Source organism: Propithecus coquereli, unplaced genomic scaffold (assembly GCF_000956105.1).
Source record: "Propithecus coquereli isolate 6110/MARCELLA unplaced genomic scaffold, Pcoq_1.0 Scaffold45, whole genome shotgun sequence".
Classification (NCBI taxonomy): domain Eukaryota; kingdom Metazoa; phylum Chordata; class Mammalia; order Primates; family Indriidae; genus Propithecus; species Propithecus coquereli.
In genome coordinates, this window is record NW_012150285.1 from 3214426 (window position 1) to 3234924 (window position 20499).

Below are 20499 nucleotides of genomic sequence, written 5' to 3' on the forward strand. Positions count from 1 at the left end.
AAAAATTAAACTGTCTTTGTTCACAGATGGCATAACTGTATGGATAAAATCCAAACGAACTGACAAAAACAAAAATCCCTTCTGGAACTAATAAGTAATTATTGCAAGGATACAAAGTTTATATACAAAGTTCAAATACTTTCCTATACACCAGCAATAAAAAAGTGAAATTTGAATTTAAAAACACAATAGCATTTACGTTAGCACTTAAAAAATACGTATGTATGAATCTAACAATATATATAAGTTCTATATGAAGAAAAATAAAAAACTCTGATGAAAGATATCAAAGAACTTAAAAATGGAGAGATATTCCATGTTCATGGGTAGAAAGACTCAGTATTGTCAAGATGTCAAGTTCTCCCCAACTTGGTCTAAGGATTCAACACAATCCTAACAAATATCCCAGCAAATTATTTTGTGGTTTTGTGGCTCTTGACAAACTGATTCTAAATTTTATAAGAAGAAGCAAAAGACCTAGAATAGCCAACCAACTCAATATTGAAGGAGAACAAAGAGGACTGACACTACCTAACTTCAAGACTTACTATAATGTTACAGTAATCAATACAGGATGGTATTGGTGAAAGAATAAAGAGATCAATGGAACAGAATAAAGAGCCCAGAAAAGATCCATATAAATATACTAAATTGATCTTTGACATAGGATAAAAAAATAAAATGGAGCAAAGATAATTTTTTCAACTAATAGTGCTGGAACAACTAGACACTGAGATGCAAAAAAAAAAAAAAGGAATCTAGAAACAAACCTTACACCCTTCACAAAAATTAACTCAAAATGTGTCATAGACGTAAATATTAAACACAAAACTATAAAACTCCTAAAAGACAGCATAGGAAAAAACCTAGATGGTTTTCACAGCAATATGTACTAGTAAGTATAGAGAGTTCTCAGTACTCTCTGCACCCTACCCCCAACCACACAACCCTCCCCACTATAACATCCCATACCAGAGGAGGACAACAGTTTATCAAACACTAAAATAATATGTATAAGGTACCATTTCTATCTCCTGTCATTTTAGTCTAATTTCTACCTACATGTTCACTTGCAAAGATTCCAAAGTCATATAGGCACCATAATAGAAACCAAAATGAACAGAAAAAATGTTAGAGAAAATTTTAAGAAAAAGATATATTAACATCAGGTATTCAATAGAATGAACTAATTTCATAAAAGAAATGAGAAATTTTTATTCTGATTTAAAAGTGTGTTTGAATCATTTATTTTCTTCCAGTTCTATTTTTAAGTGGAAAGAGACCAAATTGTTCTTTGAATTTTATATATCCATACGATAATACAATTTAGGAAAAGAGATCTTAATTTTATGTGTGATGACTGATGTGTGAACTAGATAAATATAAAATTTCATCCATTTCAAAGAATCTTGCTCTAAAGTCTTCTCAATATTTTATTAAATAAAAATAGTTTCTCTATTTAGCTGGTCGAAGATAGTAAAAGATAAACCTGATAGTGAAAATTTCTGCCTTCCTTTACATTTGAAAAACAAATTGCACTTCACAGTACATAAATGTTTTATATAAAACTTCATAAGGTTTCATAAATTCCAAGATGCAAAGTAGCTTAATAAACTTATTTTCCACTATTTACTGTCATATTCACTACAGGTTTCATTAAAGAATCTTTTCAAAATTATTTTTCTTAATATTTTAATAGCTTTTCCAAATAGACAACTGAAATTTCTCCAGGATTTAGAATGTGGAATATGGTTTTATAAAGTTAAGAATTTTTTAAAAAAAGAATAATTGCACTAATATTGTTCTTCCATATTACTCATTTATGTTCCTGGAAAATAAGGTTGTATGGGTTACAAAGATAAATTTGTCTGTGAAACTGATATTTATGAATAGTTTTATTTTAAAGTAAGACTCTGCAAGACTAGAAATTGTATTAATTGTTTATAATATTCATTCACCTAATAAATAGTGGTTTGTTGTCATGCATGTATAATAATGCATGACACTACTAGATTTGAGAGTATATTATCATTATATATTACCAGAATCAGTTTATCATTTACATAATTCAGTACGATATAATGAATTAAAATATTTTATGTAGACATAAAGGCTTAGGTACACACTAGGGGAAAAAATTAGAAACAAATAGCCTCCCAAATAAATAACCTGTAAATGGGACAAATGTTAATTATATTTAAAATTATGCTTTAAGTTATGTATATAAAAACAGGAATGTAATAGTCTAGCTTATACTCTGAATTTACATTGTTCTTTTTATGAAAATACATATTGTCTCTGCATATATGTGCATATATTTGTGTACATGACACGTGACTGTATGTTCACACATCAACAACATATGGCAAATCTCCCATGTGAAACATATGTATTAATCTGTACTATATTACACAGCTTTATTTTGTTGTACCTTGAAAAATAAATGACTCAGGAATTGTTTGAAAACAACCACCAAAATAATAAATAATATCTCAGGAGTGTATACTTTAATGGAGTCAGGACTAAGTTCTGTTTGTTTTGTTAAAAATTGACTAAAATTAAAGCATAAATTACTAGATCTGATGATTGAAGAATTATAAGAATGTGATTATCATAATTAGTGAAATGTATTTGGAAGGAAGCTTCTTACCATGACCTTCGTATTATTTTTTTAAAGTGATTTAAAAACTTAAAAGTTCATCTTTTGCAATATGATCTCTGTTTTACCTTGGAAATATTCATGAAGAACAGAGAAAGGCAAATGCATGACTTGTACATCTTTTTAAATTAATCTCCCAGAGAAGGAAGTGAAGAAAATGTTCTTTTCTCCAAAGAAAATAATACAAAGTACTGAGAGTAAAGCCGTTTGTCCTTTCCAGGAGAACAGCATGCCTGTGTTCAAATCAACCAATCCCTGTAAAGGTTTCCCAGGAGTTACAGTCACCATTGTCTAGTCATTCTCTTACTGAACAATAGAAAACATCACCCCTACGCCCGCAGAAGAAGAAAGTAGGTCACCCTTTAGAGTTTCCGACGTTGCTTTATAACATATTGAGTGTTACTGTTATTAACCCAGTTCATCTGATTGAACATATTCAGCTTAAATTAAAGTTTGATTTGTTTTTACCTCAAAAACTTCTTCATCCAAAATCCTTGTTCCAAAAACCGTGATTCCATTGGTATCAACAATTGCTCTCTCACTTCTATCAAGTGGTTTTGTGGTTTTCTTCTTACAGTCAACAATCATTGTCACAGTTTTCTTCTCCACGCTGATTGCTACCCGATGCCACCTACAAAAGCCGAGTAATTCTTTTGTAAGCTTCAAAGACATTGGCTGCCAAACCATTATCCACGTTAAAACGCTGTGATTTTTAAATTGTAAAAGTGAGCTGAAATCATACAAAAATGTAAGCTCATTTATTAATCAATGGGTTAATAGGTGACTGCTTACTGTTTACCCAGCACAGTGCTAGATACTCAAAGGACACGATCAGCATAAGATGCACAGCAGGATTAGTTGTCCATGCTGATAAGGATGTGCCCATCCTTGGCTTCGCTTTGTGTTGTAGCAACAAAAGCTTAACCTCACTGTGTCCTGATGAAGGTATTTGATAGAGATTAGGGTGGGATATGGAGTAAGTAATAGTTTCCACATACGTAAATGCTTTCTTCCAAAGTGGAATTCCACTTAAAAAAAATTCTGCTTTAGTAATCCCCTGCGATTGACTGTAAAAGGGTATGTCTACTAATCGAATGACTGCTCCATCTGGAGCAAATGAACATTCTAATTGTAAAACACAATGTGGTGCTCTGTCTTTATTCACATTTATTTCAAGTGCTTTCATTTTCTTTTTCCATTTTAATTTCAAGACAGTTATAGATCACTGCTGTGGGCAGCATCCAAGACGGAGACACAATATCTCTCCTTCGTTCTGGAGTTGGCAGTAAGTGGGAAAACAGAAAGAAAGCATAGTCAACGCATGTGTGGAATTAGAGTCTCAACTCACTCTGCAGCTACTGCTCCAGCTAATTCAGGGCAGCGATTACAGGGTTGGCAGAGCAGACATGGCCAACACTTTGGAAACCTACATTCCCTAACCATACTGTAAAATGGTGGGTTTTATTGACAATATACGGTGCTAACATAAACCACTAAATGAAGCTCACTTGGATTCTGCAAGCCAGTCTGGTTTGTATTTTATTTTTCCAAATTAAAACTGCTAGATTAATATTCCAGAAGTGCCTAAGACTAGATCCATAAAATAAAGTACCCAAAAAGTTGCAGAAGCCTCTCTAAAATGTCTGTTTCATGTGACTTGGCATGGCTGCTGATGAGGACCAAATATATTTCCATATACCCTTAATCTTTGCTCTTTCCACTAGCACATTCAACTGGCACAGGTGTCTGCTTGCTTTGAATTCAGCAAAGATTTATATAAGGAGCTACTTAATACAGTGAGAGTAAAATTTACACATACTTCATGCCAAGAAGCCTGTATCTTCACTTAAACCATTCCCAGTATTTGTGGGTATGCGTTTTTCATTAACAGAAAATAAAATTGATTTTAATAGTTAAAAGCTGATTAGAGCTCTAAACTTGATATTTTTGTTGAATTAATTTAAGCTGTGATAATGATATATCATAATCATGGTATCATAATAATATTCAAAATACTAAATTAACACAGTCTTGGAGTCATTCTTAATTATTCTCTTTCTCTCATACTATACATTCATACTATCAGAAAATCCCATCGCTTCATATATTCAAACTATAAACAGAATCAGTGTCCCTCAACTTACTTCAAGCTGCCATCTCTGTCACCTAGACTCCTAACTGGTCTCTGCCTCCCCTCTAATGCAACCAGAGTGACCTTTTTAAAATCTAAGTCACAACAAGTCTTTGCCTTGCTAAAAATCTATTAAATACAGTACAATAAAAGCTAAAGTTTTCATTCTACTTCACGGGGTTTGGGGTCCCCTGGCCCTCTCTGGCCTCACGTCTGACTTTTTGTTTTCTGACTCCCTGCACCTCAGCCACAAGGCTGCACATGTTCTGCAGTCTGCTTGGAACGTTCTTCTTCCATCTACCCACATGGCTATTCCCTCACTTCCTGCGTGACTTTACTCAATGCAATCTCAGCAAAGAGGACTGGCCTATCTAAAATAGTACATCCTACATATCTTGTCTTGATTTATTTCCATTCATATAAGTATTAGTACTTTGCATATTAAGTACTTATGTGTCTATTGTCTGTCTTTTCTAATAAAATTTAAGCTCCAGGAGTGGAAGGATTTCACCTGGGTTGTTCATTGCTACAACTCTTGTGCCCTGAACTGCCAGCCAAGTGATGGCTAGTAGATAAATCCTTATGGAATGAATAGCCATTCATGACGAATGTCATGATCCTTCTTAACAAATGGAAGTATGCTTAAAGACCAATCTTTTTTGCATTTAAATTGTTATATCAGTCGAGCTCAACAAATACGTCACATTTTAACAGTCTCGAGTGAATAGTATAGTGCCTGGCACATGTTAAGCATTTACTAAGTTGTTATTGAAAGAATATATGAGTGAAAAAAGAAACGAATAGTACTATGTATTGATTTTATTCAATATATTGTCAAAGTAATATTTTACTAGTTTGATACATAAATATAACTATTTATTCTATTTGGTAATCAATAAAAAATATTTATTGAGCATTTTCCATGTTTTATTTTAATGATTTGTTCATACTAAACACTGTCTATTATTTTCAAATAAAATATAGGCTGAAATAAATTGATTCTCTTTTTTTTCAGTTACAAAAGCAGTATTAAGGAAAATAAGATTTGGATAATAAGATGAATTCAAAATGTTTTCTACAATTACTAAATATGGACTAAAATTTTACAATGAAGTTTGCTAATGGTCAGAAAAAGAAGCACAATGTGATATTACATTTTATTTGTTTATAAATTACTTGTGAAAGCCTAGTTTTTCCTGGCACTGAAACTTAAAAGTTTCTCTGTGGTCCTGACAAAGATACTACAATGAATACATTTTTTTTCCCCTTCCATCTGCACTACTGTTTCCTTCTTATATTTACACCCAAATGTCCTATTTCTGATAAAGCTATTTTGAGAGGTTTGGATTCAGCAATAAAATATCAAGTAAATTTAATAAACATTTATTTGTATTTAGCTGCTCCATAAGTGAAAGGCAATGATCACAACATAGCATTCAGAATTCAAGATGATTTCAGAAGAGTATAGTGTGAGTCTGACAATCTGAGTTCAAACTCTACTCTCTGCCACTTTCCAACTATGTGACCTTAGACAAGTCACTAAAACTCTGTGTTCCTCAATTCCCTTTTCTGTAAAATGGATTTATTAACATTATTTTCTTAGAAGAATCGTGAAAAATTAAGTGAGTTAATAACACATAAAGTGCTTAGAACAGTACACAGCACACATCAAGTGCTATATACGGCTTCCTGTGATCACCAATATTCTTATTATTTGTAAAAAATAAGTCAAATCAGATCATTCTTCTGCTCAAAATCTTCAGTGACTTCCCATTTCACTGAGTAGAACCCCAAGTTCTCACAACCTCCTACAACACACATATACCTTCTGGACTGCTTCCACCTCTCCACCCTCATCATCCCTCTGCTCCCGCTACGCCGGTGTCCTTGACATTGCTTGGAACAAATCAACCCCACCCTGGAATCAGAGACTTCATATTTGCTTCCCTCACCTACTGGAATAATATCCTTCTAATTATCAGCATGGCATGCACTCCACCTCCTTTATTTTTTTATTTTTTAGAGAGGGAGTCTCGCTTCATGGCCCAGGCTGGCCTCAAACTCTAAGGCTCAAGCAAACTGCCCCCCAACCTCCTGAGTACCTGGGAAGACAGGCACCAGCCACCATGCCTGGCTCCCACCTCCTTTACACATGTTACCTTCTTAGTGGGATTTTCCCTGATCTCACTTCTTAAAATTGCATCCCTCACTGCCATTCTCTATCGTCTTTTCTGCTCTTTTTCTCTCTCATTTATCACCACCTGATATACTATTAATTAGTAATATATTTTTTAAATTTTTTTATTGTTCACCTGCCCAGACTATAAAGTAAACTATGTCAAGTTAGGTATTTTATTATTTTGTAAATATTTTTTATATCCTACCCATAGAAAAACCGTATCACACTTCATAAATATTTGTTGAATGTCTGAATGAAAGAATTGCTTTTAGCATAGCTAAAACATTTAATTATCATGTTACTTACTTCCCATCAGCGATGTTAACAGTTCTGAAGAGGGGATAGTCTTCTGGGGCAGGTTTTCCAGTGTGATCTTCAAACAGAAAAACAGGTGATCTCCCAACCTCAACACCAACTTGCTGAATACCATGTTCATTATATATAGATAAAAGGAAAGACTGAATTCCTTTTTTGGGTTTTACTGTAAATAATATTGAAAAATCTTCTGGAAAAGTTCCACCTGAGAAGAGAAGGCCAAAGAATTAGAAATTCCCAATTTCCAAATTGTTCCTATATCGCTGTATAATTTTTAAACTTTCTATGTGGCCTTAATAAGTCGCTTAAGTTTAAACAGTAAACAGATTAATAAACAAATGGGGAGGAGAACTCTGTTAAGCTTTCCCTGCAATATTGATCTATTAAGCTATATTCAAATTTTAAAGCCACTCATTTAAAGCACAAAGATTACATGAAATTGCATTCAAAGTTAGGAAACAAGATCATGGTGCCAGTACAATAGCAAACACATAGCAAGCACTCTTAAAACAGTTATTTAGGTACACTTCTGGTGTAAGGTTTGTATGTTCTGGCTTTGTCTAGTCTATAGCCTTACATTCTCTTTTGAAAGAGGCACTATAATGACATAATATATATAGGTGTTATTTTTATCACCCCTTCAAAAGCTAAAGAGTTTGTGGTCAGTTATTCTTATCCTATAATGCAGTTTCACTAGTAAAAAACATATGTCATTATAAATCAGAACTATTAAGCACTTGGCTAATATTATTCTAAATTGAAGACGGTAGACTGTCTTTTTTTCTTTTCTCTCTTGCAATCATATCCCAAATATCCAGCATACAAGCTAATCTACGTAGATGCTTACTAAGCATTTTTAAACAAATATATCAGTTAAATGATTACAATAAGTATATTTCAAATAGTTAAGTAATGACTACTTATTATATGATAATATTTTTTGTTAAAACACTGCAGATTAAACTGTGGGTTTTATTTTTCAAAATAGTTTTAAAATATATCTGATTTGATCCCCTTACTACCCTGGCATAAAAGTATTATTTGAGGGATGAGATTACAAAACTGGTGCGCATGTGCATGTGCAATCAACAATACCTAGGCCAACATCACGACCTTCCTTATTCAACCCATTCATTCCAATTTCTATTACAGGGAGCAGTATAAAATGATAAATGCATTATGAATATGACTGTCATGGATTCAAAGTCAAAAGATTACAGTATATTAGCAATCCCACTTCTACGAATTTATGGGGAGAGGATCCTTACATGTAAAGAAACTATGCTGTCAATTCGCCAAAGCACTATTATAAAAGTAAAATGTTAAAATAAGCTGCAGTGGTTGAAGCTGCTGAAATAAAATACAAAATAGCTAAAAAATGGAATCCTATGCAGCCACTTAGAAGAAGAACAAAAATCTTTTATGAAGATTATTAAAATGTATTATAAAAGAAAAAATCAAGAAGTATGGATATACTGTCATGCTGCAAACATATGCATAGAATATTTAACTAGAAGGCAGTACAGTATCTCAGGCAAAAGCTCTGTGTCTTGTCAGATTATTTGGCTCAAATCTCAGCACCATCATATCCAAATGAAATTACATCAAACTAAAAAGTTTTTTGGGCCAGGAGCGGTGGCTCACGCCTGTAATCCTAGCACTCTGGGAGGCCAAGGCGGGCGGATCGTTTGAGCTCAGGAGTTCCAGACCAGCCTGAGCAAGAGTGAGATCACGTCTCTACTAAAAATAAAAGAAATTACTTGGACAACTAAAAATATATACAAAAATGTATCCGGGTATGGTGGCACATGCCTGTAGTCCCAGCTACTCGGGAGGCTGAGCCCAGGAGTTTGAGGTTGCTGTGAGCTAGGCTGACGCCACGGCACTGTAGCCCGGGCAACAAAGCCAGACTCTGTCTCAAAAAAAAAGCTTTTTGCAGAAGCAAAGGAAATAATCAACAGAGTAAAGAGACAACCTACAGAATGGGAGCATATATTTGCAAACTATGCATCTGACAGGGGGTCAATATCCAAAATATATACGGAAATCAAACAAGTCAATAGCAAAAAAACCCAAATAACCCAATTAAAAACTGGGCAAAAGATCTGAATAAACATTTCTCAAAAGAAGACACACAAATGGACAGCAGGTATATGAAAAAATGTTCAATAGCATTAATCATCAGGGAAATAGAAATCAAAACCACAATGAGATATCACCTCACTCCAGTTTGAATGGCCATTGAAAAGTCAAAAGGTAACAAGTGTGGGAGAAAAGGGAATCCTTTCACACTGTTGATAGAAGTTTAATTAGTTCAGCCATTATGTAAAATAGTATGGAGTTTCCTCAAAAAATTAAAAATAGATCTAGCAATCCCACTATTGGGTATGCATTCAAAGGAAATGAAATCAGTATATGGAAGAAAGACCTGCAATCCCATGTTTATTGAAGACTATTCATAATAGCCAAGATATGAAATCAACCCACCACATCCTTGCTATATGCACTTAGCACATTATTTAAAATCTCTTAGCTGGCCTTCCAATCCATTGGCTGGGCTAATAATTTAATCTGTACACAGAGCCCTTGTGAAAATTACATGAGAGTGTGTCACTAAAAAAGCATTCAATTATTGTTGACTATTTGGCTCTTATCCTGAAATATATATATTTAAACAAAAATTAAACTAAATTCCAAATTAAAAAGCATTAATTTTAAAACATTCTCAATACTATCACAGCTATATATATGTGTGTATATATAGTTTTGTTCAATTTTATTTGTATCACAGAGACATTTGATTTTATTTATGAAAATCAGAAGAAAAATTATCAAAGAAATAAAATGGAAAAGTAAAAATGTCAATTAACAAAATGTTTTTTATCTGCTTTTATTATAAATATAAATTCAGCTTACTATTGAAAAAGGTCCACGGCAAATAAACTATTTTTTCAAATGAGTAGCTCAGAATGTCAAGAATCACAGGAATTCATACCTTAAATGTACCTCAATTTTTTAAAGATCTCATACAGTGAAAGAAAACAGTGCTAAAATAGCATGAGCTAGGGAAACACATACCTTTTCCCTTTTGCAAAAACATTATGAAAAAAACATCCACACAGAGACACTTAGGAAATGAGGAATTTCAGAAAATAATATATTCATATGACTAAATGATTTATTAAAAATTTTATCTAATCATCTAATTTATACAGCATAATTTTTGAAAATTTCCAACTTCTAACTACACTAATGACTAAAATCTTTCAATTGTAGAAATTTTTCCCAATTTAAATTAACAATAATATTTTACTTATGATCTTTAAGCTATGACCTTTGAAAAAGAAAATTTAGCTATCTAAAAAATTATAATGACAAAATTTTCAGTCTAACCTAGGCACCCTAGCCTAGTTTCATTCCTGTAAGATGCTAAGCAATGTTGTTCATAACAGAATGAATTTATCAGAAAGAATTCACTACATTAGTTCAATAGAAATGAAGCCTCTTAAAATATAAAATTTTATCTGAAATAGCAGTGATCAGTATATTTGGAATAGATAAAATGTGGAGTTTTTCAACTTAATTCATACTTTGAAATATATAAACAGAAATTAAGAATAAATCATATTAAATGACTGTTTAAAAATGCTATCACTACCTTTGCTATGTGTGTATACATAAAATCACATATATATGTAATAACAGCATAACAGATTCAATAGTGATTCTGAAAATGGACTTTTAAGATCAGTAGTTATTGCATCCATGAACAAATTTGATATGAAAAAGATACAAAAACTTGGCTATTTGATTTTGATTTTTAAAATTCCATCTAATACTTTTCCATGAAGAATATATTTCTAACTGAAATCCCTTTCTGATGTAGCTGGAAATAAATCAAAGCTGTTGATTAGTGTTAGTTGGACATTTTGTGCCTACATGAAAATATTCATCCACTTAGACCATGCTCTACTTATAAAGATCTGTACCCAGATGCTACCTCTGTCTAGAGGCAAATTCATCTAATCTTTCCAAGTTATTTTGTAAATTAGCAGTGGCCCAGGAAAGAAGTACCATTACACAAACCTGCCAGGTCAAGTCTTAGAAAATCTCTAGTCCCTGAACGCCCAATAACTGTGACAGTTGACTTACTGTATTTTAGATAAGAACAGCATGCAAAAATAATGCAAAATTTACACCTACCAAGAAAGTGTTTCCTTCAACAAAAATGTTTACATTAATTTTAGGAAACTATGCACTAAATATGTCTAAATCCACATTCTCATTAAATTAATCTAGGTAGTCATTAAAGGTGAAGTTTCCCTCCTATCTCCATCCACAATCAATATGTTCTACATGATTATATACGAAAACGGGCTACATGTAAAATGTTGTCTTCATATTCTATCACGTTGAAATAAGATAATGAATTATTTAAACATTCAGGTAAGTGTATTTTCTGTGACTGTGCTGAATTAAGATCGGCAATTATCCAATTATTGGTTACTTTCATTATATCACTTCGGTGACCACAATGTATTTTGTGTTTGATATGACAAAGAATTATATTCTTCCTGGGCATTATTTAGCATGATAAAAATAAAAAATAATAATTAGCAGAGGAATAGTGAAATTAGTATTAGTAATAACAACAGTAATAGTAAGAGCAGTAATAATTATAATAAAATGAACATACCTGGAAATAACTGTTTTGTTGGGGCACTGAGTTGTGCTTGCTTTGAAACTCTGTAAGCAGTATCTGAACCTTTAGAATTCTTTCTGTTTGTGCAAAATCCTGTTGTTTTTGATATTCCCTCTGGAGAATTGTGAAAATCTAATGCTTTTAGTACATCAACTGGAGCAGCTGAAGAACAAATAAAAAATAAGAAAAAATATAATTGAACAAGTAATCTAATATAAAAATGAGTATTTTTAACACAGGAAATAGTATGTAATTCTATCCCTCAAGTCTATTTATCACTTGCCATGCTTCTCTAACATTGGGTAGGGGTTTGGGGCAACAGGTAGTAATATAAACCATAACAACATTCCCAAATACAAAATATCTCAAATCTGGAATCAAATTATGGATAAGCAAAACAGAAGGTATATGTGTGTGTATGTGTGTGTGTATGTGTGTGTATATGGGCACGTAGGTGGTGGGTGTATGGGTGCATTTAGAATTTAATATGGCCTATATATGAATTTATAAGCATTCAGATGTATTTCAATTACAATTTATAAATTTTTTAATAATTCCAAGTAATAACACTATTTGGAATTAAAGTGAAAGTCAGCATCTGTAAATAATTCCATTATTTTCTAATAAAATTGCTATTCAATTATTTATAATCTAAACAAAGGTGATTTTGAAGATTCAAATTTACAATTAATATTATATATATTATAAAATGTGCAGTTACCAAGCCATATTTTATACACGAAGGGAAGTTGAAAGAAAGATGTTAAAAAATAACAGGCAGCACAATATAATGTCTTTTTTTGAGTGCTTTCCTATGTTAGTTATGCACAGAATATATAAAAGTATGTATATATGTGTGAAGGTATATGTATACATGTATGTGTCTATATATAATTTGCTGATCTTTACTCTCTAAATTTGCCAGTTACTTCATGGACATTATTCCAATGTTTCGCAATTATATCAAAAGTCCCTAGAGATGAGTAATCAAGTAATTGTGCTCCCCCCACTTGTATGTAGCCTTAATGTATGTAACACAGGCCTATTTTTTTGGTGGAAGCATAAATTTCCCAATCAATTCATTCCAGCTACTTCCAGCTACTGTGAAGTGGTCAATATAAAATAAATTTGAAACCTTAAATTTTTTCTTTTAAATGTGACCAGTTCGTATAAACAGCTTTATTGGGATACAATTCACAGACCATATAAATCACTCATTAAAAGGGTACAGTTCAATGGTTTTGGGCATATTACACTTAATTTTTTTAATTGTGGCAAATATATATAACATAAATTTTTCCACTTTAAGAATTTTTAAGTGGAAATTCAATAGCATTAATTACACTCACAATGTTGTATGATAATTACCACTATTTCTAAAACTTTTTCTTCAGCTCTAACAGAAATATAGTAACCATAATGCAGTAACTACCCATTCCCCCTTCCTCTTAGTCCCTGGTAACCTGCAATCTACTTTCTATCTCTACGAAGTTGCCCACTCTAGAAATTTCATTTAAGTGGAATCATATAGAAGTGCAATATGACCCAGCAATTCTATTCCTATGTACATATTCAGAATAATTGAAAACTGGGAGTTGACCAAATAGTTGCACACCCTTCTTCCCCACAGCAATATTCACAATAGCCAAATGTGGAAACAATCCAGGTTCCCATCAGTTCCCATTAACAGATGAATGGATCAACAAAATGTGGTATATGTGATGTAATTACTCATTCATAAAAGGAAAGAAGTCCTGACATATGTTACAACATAGATGAACCCTGAAAACATTACACTGAAATATGCCAGATAGAAAAGAACAAACTTGATTTTTATAGACCCGCAAATTCCCTGGTCCATAATTACATACCTATTTAATTTACTAAACAAGTCAAGGCATGAACAATGTGGTGCAAGTATTGTTACAAAAACAAACTTTAGAACCCATATTACCCAATAGAGCTTGAAGGCCTCACTTAACATCATGGATAGGTTCTTGGAAACTGTGACGTCAGGTGAAAAGACTTTAATGAAACCAATTTTACGACAGGGTAATAGATATAAACAAGACGTAAGTTCCTATGGCATATTTCTCATCACGAAAACATCACCGAACTTCTAAACAAAGACCCAAGACACTTCTAATTTTAGAAATGAACTAAATGTGAATTACACATACATTTAAGAAAGAGTAATAAGAACAAGTAAGATAATTACTCAATTTCTGGTGAATCAGTGAGTGACGGCAGTCATAGTGGTGGCGGGCTAAATCAAGGAATGAATGTTTGCAAAGTGAAAATTGTGAAGAGCTCCTCCTACCACCACGCAGCTCAGAAACAGTCACAAACGTGGTGGCTCACTGAGTGCTTTTCTCAGACATCCGCTATTGTCGAGCATTTGGATGATTATTGTAGAGTTTATACATTTTTATTTGACAATAATTTTTATTCATTCATTCATTCATTAATTTTCCAATCTGCTTAATCCAGTTCCAGGTCGAAAGTGGCTGGAGCCTGTGCAGGCAGCTCAGAATGCAAGACAGGAACCCCTCCCCTGGACACCACTTCATCACAGGGCACACTCAACACACACACCCCCACACTCGCTCCTTGGGATCATGGAGACAAGCTAATTCACCTAACTTGCACATCTTTGGGGTGTGGAAGGAAACTAGAGTCCCCGGAGAAAACCCACACAGACAAGAGCAAACTTTAAACAGATAGTGGCCCAGGCTGGGAATCAATCTTTTTTTTTAATCAATATTATGAGAAAATGATGTTGAAGAAAGCAATGTTATTCAAGGCCTGCTGTACTTATTCTGTTGGCTGTCTATCTGTATTCAAAAATAAACTAAGCATCCAGAGCAGGCCAATGTATCACGCAGCATGCCTGAGTTATAAAATTATAACGGTATTTGAGAAGATATTTTTCCTGTTTGCAATAAATGGCTGATTTTTTTTTGGCCAATGTGATATTTGACCATTTTCACTGTCTTCTCCTCTCTTATCTTACAACTAAGAAAATAATTATAATAACTGGCATGGCCAGAGAGCCTAATATGTGCCAGTCACTGCCAAGTTCCTTATAGGAATGAACACTCTCAAACCACGTGCTCTTATCCCCACTGTGCAGAGGAGGGAAGTGAGAATCAGACAGCAAAGGAAAATTACTCTTAAGGTTTATGTAAACATCAACTCTACGCTCTTTCCACTTCACCACCCTCACTGCTATACCCTCAAATTAAACCGCTGCAAAAATAGACTCAAAACATTCCTATCATATATTAATATTAAAACTATCTTGAGCTAGTTAATTGATGTCCGATGTTTATATTTATTTTAAATTTAACTCAATTCGTTTTAGGATGTAAATGACTTTGAAGAAGAATATTTCTGAAAGCCACAGCATCTTATCTGCTTATTTTATCTTCTTTTCTTGCTCTGTAGCCATTCTCAAAAGTAAAATTGAATAAAGACTCCAGGACAGACATGACACAGCTATAAAGGCTGTAACTCTTCTGTGAAGAAAAGAATGCAGCCCCGTGGTCATGGTCACGACTGAGCACAGGTCAGTGACACATAAAATGGACCACAACTCTCCTTTTCTCCAAAGTATCTTTCAACACAGTGACCCTTTCCAAGAACATACTCCTCAAAAAAATAGTAAAACAGGGACATAGAATAAAGATTTCAAGTATTTTTTTTTTCTAAAAAGGCATACCAAGTTACAGAAAAGTAAAATTTAGTTAATCAAGTCTTAAATTGTTTTTCTTTCAAGTAAACTAAATAATAAATTAAGCCACTTGGAAATTCTGCTCATTATTTGATCTCATAATCCTCATAGTCATAGCATTTAATAAACTGTCACAATACAGATTCTATTGTTTTGCATACATATACCCACGTATGTAGAAAAACTATTTTTTATATTTTGCTAACTGCAACTGTTTAAAGATTAAAAGCAGTAATTTATTATGGCTGAACATAATATACCAAAAAAAGTAAAATTTCCTTATTCAAAGCAATTCTTAAATTCCCTTAATATTTTAATTGTTTCTATGTTGTCAACTGGTGGCACAGATCATGATTAAGCATTTCAGATGTATCCAGTTCGGCACAATATTTTGTTCAGTAATATTTTCTTGCATTTTATTGCATACTTACAGGTTTATTAAGTGAGACAATAGGATATCAGTGCCCAGCCTGCTCCTCCACAGCCATTTAAGTGGTTTGCATGCTCTTTCCCATCAATCTGCACGCCACGGCTTGACTGAGCTTCCAGAAATCTATATCTCATGTCACTCTGCTGCTTCAATTCCTTCAGAGAACTGGACTGACTTTCACAAGGTATTCACATTCCTCGTATAGACAATCTTGATAATCTGGACACACCCACTCATCCTCCCAGTCTACCCTCACTGCATGTCCATTCTTATCTCTCGGTAACCCTAATTCCGTCCTCACTCAATACTCAATCCAGACTCAACTCAGACTTCCTGGAAACCACCATGTGCTTTCGCCTACCTCTGGGCCTTTGTACTCCCCCCTGTCTGAAACACTTAGCTCTTCCTCACCTGAAAAATGAGTAGAATATAACTGATGTGTTATCTTCTCCAGAAAGCATTCCCTATCTCCCAAAGCTATTCATAGATTAGATGCACTAACCTCTATTATAGCACCTTTCATTCTTGGTTTTAATTATTTGCGTACCCTTGCCTTGTTTCCCCCCAAGCTAGAAGAAAATAGGCATACACACATGTGTACACACACATACACAGAAACAGAGTATGTAGAATGTTGGTTGAATGTAAAACACAATAAGGTGAAAATAGACGAAAGCAACTTCCTCTGAAGTTCATAGGGCTCTCTAATGTTGAAACAAAAATTCGTGAAGTCCTACTGTGTACTTTCTGTTGTATTCTGTCGACCTTTTGAATGCCACCACCCATCCGCTGATCAGTTTGATCCCTGGTCTTTGATCCTTTCTCCTCTGTTGCCTTCATCATCCACATGGATTGCTCATCTAATATCTCACAATGCTTTCACTGTTTCATCTCTAATTCCTCCTCCAAGCGTCTCTGCAAATTCCCATGACCAGTAATGAACAGCAGCATTACATCACAAGCAAGACTGCTTCTGAGTTCCACCTCTCCCACTTAGCATCTGTGTAATTTGGGTGGATTACTTAACTTCTCTGTGCCTCAGCTTCCACATCTGGAAAATGAAGATAGCAAAGCTATTTACCACAAAGAGTTTTTGTCAGAACTGAGTTGGTTTTTGTAGCAATGCCTCAGAATGGTGTCAGGGAAAACTATGCCTATAGGCTAAGACTTCCCTGCTGCCCATTTTTATGTGATACATAAGATAATAATGGTTTTACACTTTTAAATGGTTGAAAATAACCAAAAGAAGAATACTTTGTGACACATAAAAGCTATATGAAATTTAAATTTCAGCATGCATAAATACTTTTACTGAAACATAGCCATGCCCATTCATTTATATATATCCATAGCTGCTTTTGCACTGCACTGACAGAGTTGCATAGCTGCAGCAGAGACAGTGTGGCCCACGAGGGCTAAAATATGTACTATCTAACCCTTGAAGCTGAGTCCTGGAGGACGAATAGGAGTTCATTAGTGAAGAGAAGAGGGAAAGAAACAGCAAATGTGGCAGCACAGGTGCAAGGGAGCACAGAGTTCAAGGAAAGCAGTCACACTTGCGAACAAAATATCAACACTGAATAAATTTAGTTTTCCAAACTCTCCCTGAATGCACCATGGCTGCTGAAGACCTGTGGAGAAAAATCACATCTCTGTCAGGAATTCACTGCCATGAACACCAAGAGAGCCAGCTACAATAAAACCTATCCACTTGTCCACCTGAAAATTTATTGCTCCAGTTAGAATAAACTTCTTTCAGTTTCTGAAATGTACCTTGCCCCCTTTATTTGTCCTCACTCGATTGGGTGAGGACAGCTGACTGATTTTTCAACCCTGTCATTAGAATAAACTGGGGAGCTACTAAAACATGTGGAGCCCGGCTCTCACCACAGAACCAATAAACTAGAATGACTGGGGGGGAGCCCAGGCATGCACTTTTTCTTTTCTTTTTTTTTTTTTTTTTTTTTTTGAGACAGAGTCTCGATCTGTCACCCAGGCTGGAGTTCAGTGGTGTCATCATGGCTCACTGAAACCTCAAAGGCCTGGGCTCAAGTGATCCTCCTGCCTCAGCCTCCAGAGCAGCTGGGACCACAGGCGTGTACCACCAAACCCAGCTAACAGGCATCCACAATTTTTAAAAGTTTCTCAGTTGAGTCTAATGTGTAGCCAGGGCTGAAACATGCTGGATTCAAATCTAGTCAACATTTTCGTCTAAACCTAAGCATGACTACTTCTAGGAAATCTTTCCTTATCCCTCCCAGGTGGATTATGTGACCCTCTCTTATGATCCCACGTGTCCTATATTCCCCATGCATAGCCCCACATTCTATTTTGTTTGCTTGCTTAATTATGTCATTCTGGCACTAGACCATATGCTCTCAGGCACAGTGTGTGTCTAAATTATGGTCATCATTTTCCTGTTACATATTTATATCACCTAATAGTTCTCTCTCTCTCTCTCTCTCTCTTCCTCTCACTCTCTCTCTCTCTCTCTCTCTCTCTCTCTCTCTCTCTGCTAAGCATGTAATTTATTGTTTAACATCTTCCTCCCTTGATAGACTGTAAATCCTCTGAAAGTGAAAATCAGTGCTATCGATGTTCACTGTTATATTTCCAAGTCTTAGTGGCTGAAGCACGGTAAATGATCAATAAAGACATGCTTAATAAATGAATACAGCAGTAGCCATATCCTCCCTCAGAAGTTGAAGCATCTTTCCCACCAATCTGAGAAGGGAAAGAAGAGAGCTGGAAGTGACCTTTACCAACAACTCAAAGAGCTGTCCAAGTTTGGTTGTGTCCACTGTTTGATTCAGGTATCACAAGAACACAGGCATGACGTAGCCTTTCTAGTACAGATGCTTTCCCAACTTCTAGAAAGTCATTTATCTTCACTTTGTACCTCACATCACAGACCATGTAAGAAGCATACCATTAGGGAAAGAAATATAAAATAAAACAGAGAAAAAGTTCTCAACCATTATCCACCCAGTCATGAAATGCTTTATGGCACCCAATGAGTATCAAAAAGCCAAGGCTGGTCCTTTGAGCATGTGGTAGTGGGATATAGGACTGACAGAAAAAAGATGAAAGAGAAGTGACTATTTATTACAATTTACATATTACTATTTATTACAATTTGCTATATTTCAAAATCATGACTCTTAATAAAGAGTCTAAAAACTATAATATGGTAAGCACATAAACAACTAATAACTCAGTTTCTGTAGTAAGAACTGCCCAATTTCTAACTCGATTCAGTATTTATTATCTGTATGACTCTGGATAAGCTACTCACCGCTCCAAGACTTAGTTTCCTCAACTTAGCCCATTTTGAGAATTAAACGCAATAAGGAATTTTAACCTTCAGATAGTGTCTAATACATAATAAATATTCAAACAAATACCTATTAAATTATTATTCCCTAAAAGTTTCAACTTTTCTGAACATCTTTAACAGTCCCAGCGATCGCCATCCACATCTCCCCAGAGCTATAATTAACTTGATTCCTGTTATCTGTTTCCTCCCACTACCTTGGGAAGCCTTTTTGCAGTACAGTAGAATACTGAACACTTTTCATCTCTAAAATGTTCATTAGATATCATCCATGAAAGCTATGTACTGCTTAGCAATCTCTCCAGCATACTCATATGTTATTCCAGATACATACACCCTCAGGAGGTTTCCTGGAACTTAGTTTAAACAACCAAATGGGCCTCAAATCTATATTTTCATCTTCACCACTCACCATGTGGTATGACCTGACATTAATACACTGATATGACTAGCATTTTTCTCTTTTCATAATTTTTTCTTTGCATTGCAAAGAAATTGATATATAGCTTAAACACAGTAACCCTGATAGTTATATATTAAGAGATTTAAAAATCTAATATTGTAGGTTCTTTCCTATGACTCTATTCTTTCATTTATTTTAAATACATATATGCCACATACCAATCATGTATTATAAACCAACAGGAAGTACTAGAAAATTAAACATATTGACCTAAATTCTCCCGTATTTAAAAAGGTATAGGAGTTCATCTTTAAACAATGATATGACACAAATAATATCAATAAAAATCACATATTTTTCTATGTCCCAAAAGAATCATTTTAGCTGAAATTACCACACTTTTTATTTGTATTTTACAACCAATCTTCATAGTTAAAAAATGTAAATATGAGAAAAATTAACTGCTTAGATGTATTAGTAAATGGTAAATTACGTAAGAAACCACTATAGTTGTATAGTTCACACTAAATCCTCCTGGACATGGGAAGTGTTCCATAATATTATTTAGACATCAATTTTCCCAAAAATGTTCTATAATCAACTAAAATATATT

The 20499-nt window shown here is 34.1% G+C and overlaps 1 protein-coding gene across 1 annotated transcript in view; it reads right to left on the minus strand.

Moving 5' to 3' along the window:
* The window catches only part of COL11A1 (collagen, type XI, alpha 1), a 221557-nt gene that overhangs the window by 185952 nt on the left and 15106 nt on the right, over positions 1-20499 (minus strand). Inside the window, exons 2-4 of the mRNA XM_012654837.1 lie at positions 11981-12148; positions 7276-7489; positions 3128-3290 (exon numbers count right to left, since the gene is read on the minus strand). Coding sequence (XP_012510291.1) covers positions 3128-3290; positions 7276-7489; positions 11981-12148 — 545 coding nt within the window. The remainder of the gene's footprint in view (positions 1-3127; positions 3291-7275; positions 7490-11980; positions 12149-20499) is intronic.